Source organism: Garra rufa, chromosome 3, assembly GCF_049309525.1.
Source record: "Garra rufa chromosome 3, GarRuf1.0, whole genome shotgun sequence".
In the NCBI taxonomy this organism is placed as follows: domain Eukaryota; kingdom Metazoa; phylum Chordata; class Actinopteri; order Cypriniformes; family Cyprinidae; genus Garra; species Garra rufa.
This window is the reverse complement of record NC_133363.1, coordinates 43,631,928-43,640,278: the sequence shown is the minus strand read 5'-3', so window position 1 is coordinate 43,640,278 and position 8,351 is coordinate 43,631,928. Positions and strand designations below refer to the sequence as shown.

The following is an 8,351-nucleotide window of genomic DNA, read 5'->3' as shown; positions in this document are numbered from 1 at the left end:
TTCTTATAAATAAATAATAATAGTAATAAGTACAAAAATAATTAAAATTATATATATTTGACAACATTTGCATTTGCGTCTTTTGTGAGTGTAGTCCTAAATTCAGCATCGTAAATGCACACTTTTTCCCGCTTGCTGTCTTCAGTTCTCAATCTCATTTCCCTCCTTCTCTCCACAGGTGCTGAGTCTGTAATACAAAAGCTGACAGGATGGTGGCGCTGTCTCTGAAGATCTGTGTGAGACAGTGTAATGTGGTGAAGACGATGCAGTTTGAGCCATCAACGGCTGTGTATGATGCATGCCGGGTCATCAGAGAAAGGGTTCCAGAAGCCCAAACAGGTCAAGGTGGGACACCTTTCTTTCTGTGTTGTAATAGTAATGTTTAGAGCAGAGGTTCTCAACTCTGGCCCTCGAGGTCCACTTTCCTGCAGAGTTTACCTCCAACCTTGATCAAACTCACCTGCCTGTAACTTTCTAGTAATGATGAAGAGCTTGATTAGCTTGTTCAGGTGTGTTTGATTAGGGTTGGAGCTAAACTCTGCAGGAAAATGGACCTCGAGGGCCAGAGTTGAGAACTCCTGGTTTAGAGTGAAAGTTTATATAGACACCTTTAACATTTCTCACATTATCAGTTCGCTATAGTTTAGAAAATGGTAATAAAATATGACAAGAACTGAAGAGTTAAACTGTGTCAGAACATATTCATCTTGATAATATCAGATAGCTTTGATAGACAGATATGTAACAAAACACGGTCAGGTTAAAGTGGCTAAATAATTTTTGGTCCCAAATTTTTATAAATTTTACTGGTGGTTCACTGTGTGAAGAATTTTTGGGGATAATATGTCACCATTTACTTTATTTTGCTATCCTCGCTTATAAATGAACTATAGTAAAAAATGAATGCAAGTTGTAAACGTGTCTGTTGTTTCTCAGCTTCAGAATATGGGCTGTTTCTGTCAGATGAAGACCCCAGGAAAGGCATCTGGCTGGAAGGAGGCCGGACGCTGGACTATTACATGCTGAGAAATGGGGTACGGCCTTTGATCTTCTGTGTCTCGCTATTTTACAAGCTCCTGTCAAACCTTCTGTGACATGGCTTTGCACTCTTGTTTCGTGATGTGTCTTTGCACACGTTTTTTTTTTTTGTGCTGAAAGATGAGAAGAGGTCTTAACTCCGCTTTTAGTTATTTTTATAGTCTCTGAGTTTGTGTGTGAGAAAGGAAAGGCTCCCCTTAGTGTCTACACTTACTCAGACAAGCTGCAGTGATGTGATTAAAGACATTTGTCACTGCAGCATGTGGTTTTTGTTTATATTTGTTTACACTTGTAAGTCTCTGCGTTTGTGCAAAGGAGTGTTGTATATAAAGACAAAGCCAAATGCTTGATCCCAGGAAGAAATAAAGTTGTGAGTGTGTGTGCGGTGTAAATTGAGATGTGTTAAATGACGATTTCATCAGTAGCGTTTTATCTTTTGTTTATCAAAAGGCCTCTTCTTCTTCCTCATGCATATACACAGATGTTCAGCTCTCACAACCGCATCCTTCTTGTCTAATTTGTTGTATTTTGCATAAATCTTTTTTTCTTGTTTCTCTGTCAAACACATTCACATTCATTACGGTGTGCAAGAGAGCACCCAATTTATATTCCTCAAACATTCTGATTAGGGTTCATGCTTTTTGGAATTCTGCAATCATTTCAGCCTTAAGTTTGCAGCATATATTTTGCAAGCTTTATACTTTAAAAAATGAATTTGCTATTGGTCTTGTTTCTTTACTCTATTTGCATGCTAATTGTTTTATTGTCTTCCTTGCATACTCAACCGTTTGTAGTCATTTTTTTCCACTGCACAGATTTCATTTGTTATGCAGCTGGCTGAAAGCAAGATGTGCTGAATTTCATGACAATGGCAAAATGGCTATGACATGAATTTCATTCAGAACCAAAGCCTAAAACCTAAGCTTTGCTTAAACTTTAACACTGTTTGTTTGGTAGGTGTAATCTAGTGAAATCAAATCTAGTCCCTTTGTCTCTGTCTCTTAGGACATACTGGAGTATAAGAAAAAACAGAGACCTCAGAAGATAAAAATGCTGGATGGAGCAGTGAAAACCATCATGGTGGATGATTCCAAAACTGTGGGAGAGCTGCTTGTCACCATCTGCAGTAGAATAGGTCGGTGATGCCCTTATACTATATATTGTAACTTTATTATATACAGTTACTTTCTCAGGTTCTTTTGATTTGTGGCAGTCCTGACTCACTTGGTTGCTGAAGGAAACGTAAGACACGATCAAAGAATAAAAAAAAGCAAGTTGTTAGTCTAGTGGTATAGTTTTTATTTAAAGTGCAAGGTGACCTGGATTCAAATCCCAATGGTTTGCGCATACCTGTAGATGCAGCTCTGTTGGACTGACCTAATATAGACAAGGTTTCTGCATTAGCTTTTAAGGCAAATATATACTTTACATATACCCTACCAGTCAAAAGTTTTTGAACAGTAAGATTTGTAATGTATTTTTTAAATAGTCTCTTCTGCTCACCAAGCCTGCATTTATTTGATCCAAAGTACAGCAAAACAGTTAAATTTCAAAATATTTTTGCTATTTAAAATAACTGTTCTCTGTTTAAATATATTTTAAAATGTAATTTATATTATAATTTTTAGCAACATTACTTCAGTCACATAACAGCAAATCAGCATATTAGAATGATTTTAGTAGGAGCATGTGACACTGAAAACTGGAGTAATGATGCTGAAAATGTAGCTAAATTACATTTTAAAATTTATTTAAATAGAAATATTATTTTAAATGGTAAAAATATTTCAAAATTGTACAGGTTTTTTTTTCCTGTACTTCGGATCAAGTAAATGCAGGCTTGGTGAGCCGAAGAGACTTCTTTAAAAAACATTCAAAATCGTACTGTTCAAAATCTTTTGACTGGTAGTATACATTTGGTAGTGGGCTTTTTGAACTTTGTTCATCCAAGATTCACAAAAAACACAGTTTTGACAAAAAAATATTAAGCAACACAACTGTTTTTATAATAATAAATGTTTCCTAAGCACCGAATCAGCATCTTAGAACGATTTCTGAAGAATCATGTGACACTCAATAATGGTAAAGGCTGATCAGATAAACACAGCCTTTGAGCATAAGAGACACTAAATGTTTTACTGAACCCAAACTTTTGATCAGGAATGTGTTTGTATACTTTTGCTCTTATATACACACATACACACAACACAGGCCATAACAAGTCTGTACCTATGTCCCATTATTTTCCTTTCCAGGAATCACAAACTATGAAGAGTACTCTCTCATTCAGGAGGTGGTGGAGGAGAAGAAAGATGAAGGGACGGGTACATTGAAAAAAGACAGAACTCTACTGAGGGAGGAAAGGAAGATGGAGAAGCTCAAAGCTAAACTGCACACAGATGATGACTGTAGGTAACGCATTAGACACTGCATGCAGACACACACTGAACTGTTTTTTTGTTTGTTTGTTAATTTGTTTGTTTTAATAGTACTTGAGCACTAAATTAAACATTAGAATGATTTCTGAAGGATCATGTGACACTGAAGACTAGAGTAATGCCTGCTGAAAATTCAGCTTTGCCATCACAGGAATAAATTACATTTTAAAATATACATTTACACTTGCATTTTAACTTGTAATAAAAATGTACAATATTACTGTTTTACCGTATTTTTGACCAGATAAATGTATCCTTGGTGACTTGTTTCAGAATCAATAAAAACGTCTTACTGACCCCAAACAGTTAAATGATAGCACTGTATATCTTTTGTAAAGAAGTTTGTAAACACAATTTTGCTATATAAATAGTTCACTTCTGTTTCTCTCACAGTAAATTGGTTGGATCACGGACGGACGTTTAGAGAACAGGGAGTCGAGGAGAGTGAAACTCTGCTGTTGAGACGAAAGTTTTTCTACTCCGATCAAAATGTGGACTCGCGAGATCCTGTGCAGCTCAATCTGCTCTACGTACAGGTTCGACTCACCTCTTGTCACTTTTTATATTTTACAATGATGTGAGGTGAAAGCCACGATGAGCACCAAACACCCCTGGCTTGGCACATCACTCCTGCAGTGATATTACCCTAAATGATGTGTTTCCATGGTTCTTTACTTGCTGGTTCAATAAAATGGATATAGATTGAAATGCTGTAAATCTTTTATTGACATATGGCCCTGAAAGCCGCTTTGAGTGGTGCACTGCATGCTCTTATACACATCGTATTGATCTGCAAAGTAGTGTTCTCCCTGTTACCTTTTTGTAAGCTCTTCTCCTGTCAGAGGCTTGTTTGCTGATCTGAATCATTTCTGCTTTGTGATTTCCAAAGGCTTTGATAACAAATGTGTGTACCTGCATGTGTCTTCCCAGGCACGTGATGACATTCTGAATGGTTCTCATCCCGTGTCCTTCGACAAGGCTTGCGAATTTGGTGGAATTCAAGCACAGATCCAGTTCGGGCCTCATATAGAGCATAAACACAAATCTGGATTTCTGGAGTAAGACCACGTCCTAATACTTTCAGTTATAGTACACAGTGTTTACTAACTCTCTGCTTCATAATGATGAGAAATGATGTGTAAAATCTAAATGTTGTAATTACCATATGGTCCATTTAGTGAATGAGCTTAACAAACTCGAATGAAAAGTGCTTAGATGCATTTAAATATTTTATGTGTATCGTATAACTGCAATGCCTGTTTGCATTTCAGTGTATTGTTGCTAATTTGCACACTTTGTGCATTTCATTTTGTTCAGCTTGAAGGAATTTTTGCCTAAGGAATACATCAAACAGAGAGGTGCGGAGAAGAAGATCTTTCAGGTGAGTCAGTTTATCCTGCTATTTGTTTACGAATCAATATCATTTTATACAGAGTTGTCTGTTTCTTAAAGGGACTTGTATGGCTTAAAATAACTTAAATTATGTTTCTTACTGAAATATGTAGTAGAAAAACCATTAAAAATGTTATTTTTAAAAAAAAAGGTGCTACCTGTTGCTATTTTTACCACAACAGAATTCTGAATAGACAACTTAGAAAATAATACTAATACAATGCATTTAAATATTTTATGTGAATCGTATAACTGCTAATTTGCACACTTTGTGCATTTCATTTTGTTCAGCTTGAAGGAATTTTTGCCTAAGGAATACATCCTTAGTTACATTGTGCTGCTTTTGGTTGTAATTTTCAGTTAAAGGGCAACTGAAAATTACAACCAAGCAATGTAAGTGTTTACTGCTTTTCCTAGCGATAAGAAGAGGAGAAAAGAATGGGAAGATGCCTGTGTATGAATAAAACTTCTTAAGACCCACGTCTTTGTTCTCTCCACTTTAGCCCTGATGCCTTTGAGGCTTTTAGTAGTCCACAGCTTACAAACGGCAGAGACAATAGCGCTAGACAATATCGCAGATTTCACTCGATATAGGGAGTGTTAATACTCCTTGAGGGGAAAAATGGTATGCCAGTTTGTTTAAGCCAATGCTTATATCCATCGCCACCTGTAAGCTCTTTCAGTAGCTGTGGTCATTGTATCAGTATTTTATTTTATTCAGACTTGTGTATTCAGAAATGTGTTGTGTTGGGTTGTGTTCCCCTTAAACTTCACTATTTGTAAGCAAAGATGCATGAGAATTAATTGGTTAGATGAGTAAACGCTTTATGAATTTTACAGGAACATAAGGCTTGTGGTGAAATGACAGAGATTGAAGCCAAAGTAAAGTATGTGAAGCTTGCGAGATCCCTCAGAACATATGGAGTGTCTTTCTTCTTGGTGAAGGTAAAGTGCATGTGTGTTTGTGTGTGCTGTACTTGGATTTATAAGTGGATATAGAATGTATTTTACAGTGGTGTTTCCAGACTTTTTAGACTAGGTTGGATAAAAAATAATAGCCGAAATTTTGTTTAAAGGTGCCATAGAATGCATTGAGAGAATATTTAAAAATGTTCTCTGATATCTACATAGAAGGTATATGGCATAGGAAAGGGCAAAAAATCTCCAGAAACTGTTTTACAGGTCCATTTACAACCCTAGGGTTTGCCCCTAGAATGAAAGGCTCTGTTTTTGCCTTATTTGGAAGCTTCATGAATATTAATGAGCTCTGCTCTGATTGGCTGTTTCACAGAGCTCAATAGCTGGCACATGGATAAAAATATATATTTAATTAGGAGCTCTAGCTGCTTTTAATATGCGGTTTGTTTTGAATTGCGGATATATTAGTCTGATTACTGTGATGCATGTGTAAAGTTAAAATGCAGAGACACAAGTACTTACCAATCAAGTTGAGCTGCTTGTCAGTGATTCTCCAGATCTGTAAATCATTCGCCATCATCAGGCAGTTATTTCTCCATCATTCACCATCATCAGTGCAGGCATCTCTCTGTTTATGTGGTAAGTGAAATCCTATGTATTGCAATGTAACAGGCTAGCGCTAACATTAAGCTAACAGTGTCCCTTCTGTGACTCGCCTTGTTTAACTGATGTACTGATGTTACCGATGATTGGGCGATGCAAATGTTGGAGGCGTAACTATTAAGGTTCTCAGGGATGTTTCGTAACAGTCGGTGTTATGTTGGAATTGACCTATTTTTCGGTGGTCTTTTGCAAATACTAGATTTATATAAGAAGGAGGAAACGATGGTGTTTGAGACTCATGGTATGTCATGTCCATGTACTGAACTGTTATTATTTAACTATGCCAAGGTAAATTCAGTTTTCCATTCTATGGCACCTTTAATAAAAATTGAAGTTTTGACACCACTTTTTAGCTTTGATTCCTTCTGCATGAAAAGTATTGAAGGTTGATTAGAATATTATGTAGCACCTGAGGTGGCTAATCAAATTTCATGGCTAGGGAGATATGGGCACACCCTGTTTTCTTATGTGTTTTTTCCCTTTAAAATCATATTTCTGAATCAGCTGACATTGTAAAGGTGTTTTTGTGATCAGCAGTCGAGTCACAATGTCAAAGATAGTTTTTCATACCCAAGCCCAGAAATTTTCTCTGGTCTACATGTTGCCAATCAGTGTTCTCATGAGAGCTTTCATCATCCGAGAGGAATTCCACCTCCAGAATTATTCCATCTCTTCGATGCACCCCCTCCTCCTGTTCCTGGCCAGTGGTCGTCTGCATGACTCATGGACTGATTACAGTTCAGCTCTGCTTGAGTTGTAAAGTTAAGGTGGAGCAGATGTGCTTATGCCTAAAATAAAAATCATAAGTTGCTGATTTTAGTTCAGTTCTGGCTTTTATTTATATCATATAAACAGTGTATTTATTCTCTGTATTCATAAACTCAAACTATTTCCAAGTTGTTTCTGGGAATTAATGGTAAATACATTTAGCTGAGTGAGAAAGATTGACTGAGATTGGCAAAAATTGACTGGATGGCTCAAAACTCAGACAGGAAAGCAGAGCTCAGCTTATCCGTCTGACGACAGCTCTCAGAGAGAGAAAGTGTGAAAACAGAAGAAAGGACGATAAGCTTCAGAGAATCTGAGAAGATGCAAGAAAGAATGTTATGTGGGTTAGGTGTGAAAACTTTTGGTAGATTGTTTTTATTGTTCTGAACATTGTGAATTAACATTTTTTTCCTCTCTCTTTCTTTCTCAGGAGAAAATGAAAAGTAAAAATAAGCTGGTCCCAAGGCTGCTGGGTATAACCAAAGAATCAGTAATGCGAGTGGATGAGAAAACCAAAGATGTGGTTCAGGAGTGGCCACTCACTACAGTGAAAAGATGGGCCGCCTCACCTAAGAGCTTTACACTGGTACTTGCATAACATACATATTCTTACAGACTTATATTTGACTTCCAAATGGCTCAAATAGCTCAAGTGCTACAGCTGATCCCAAATCTGTCTGTGTTTTCATACAAATTTGAAACTCTGTGCCCATATGCAGGATTTCGGGGAGTATCAGGAGAGCTACTACTCTGTTCAGACCACCGAGGGGGAGCAGATATCTCAGCTTATAGCTGGTTACATCGATATCATTCTTAAGAAGGCCAGTATTAACTCCTTTAACTGTCTTTTCCTCATGAAATATTGAACATTTTGTAGTTTGCTTTCCTCAAAGAGATACTTCTTGATTGTGAATGTTTTTCGTCATCATATTACACATTAACAGTGTTCAGATAACAGTATGCATAGTGTTACCATATTAAAGCTTATGTGACATTTTGTATTAAGTGTTTATTCACTTGTGTTTGGCCCTACAGAAACAAAGCAAGGACCGCTTTGGTTTAGAGGGAGATGAGGAGGCCACCATGTTAGAGGAATCAGTTTCTCCGAAAAAGTAAGACATGCGCAAATTTTGA

General features: G+C 36.9%; 1 protein-coding gene across 1 annotated transcript in view; it reads left to right on the top strand.

The window, feature by feature from the left end:
- The first annotated feature begins 209 nt into the window (after positions 1–209).
- Positions 210–8,351, top strand: part of tln2a (talin 2a) — a 37,577-nt gene continuing 29,435 nt past the window's right edge. The window contains exons 1-11 of the mRNA XM_073837124.1: positions 210–345; positions 937–1,034; positions 2,044–2,173; positions 3,294–3,446; positions 3,870–4,012; positions 4,407–4,534; positions 4,794–4,857; positions 5,709–5,813; positions 7,648–7,803; positions 7,937–8,038; positions 8,253–8,329. Coding sequence (XP_073693225.1) covers positions 210–345; positions 937–1,034; positions 2,044–2,173; positions 3,294–3,446; positions 3,870–4,012; positions 4,407–4,534; positions 4,794–4,857; positions 5,709–5,813; positions 7,648–7,803; positions 7,937–8,038; positions 8,253–8,329 — 1,292 coding nt within the window. The remainder of the gene's footprint in view (positions 346–936; positions 1,035–2,043; positions 2,174–3,293; positions 3,447–3,869; positions 4,013–4,406; positions 4,535–4,793; positions 4,858–5,708; positions 5,814–7,647; positions 7,804–7,936; positions 8,039–8,252; positions 8,330–8,351) is intronic.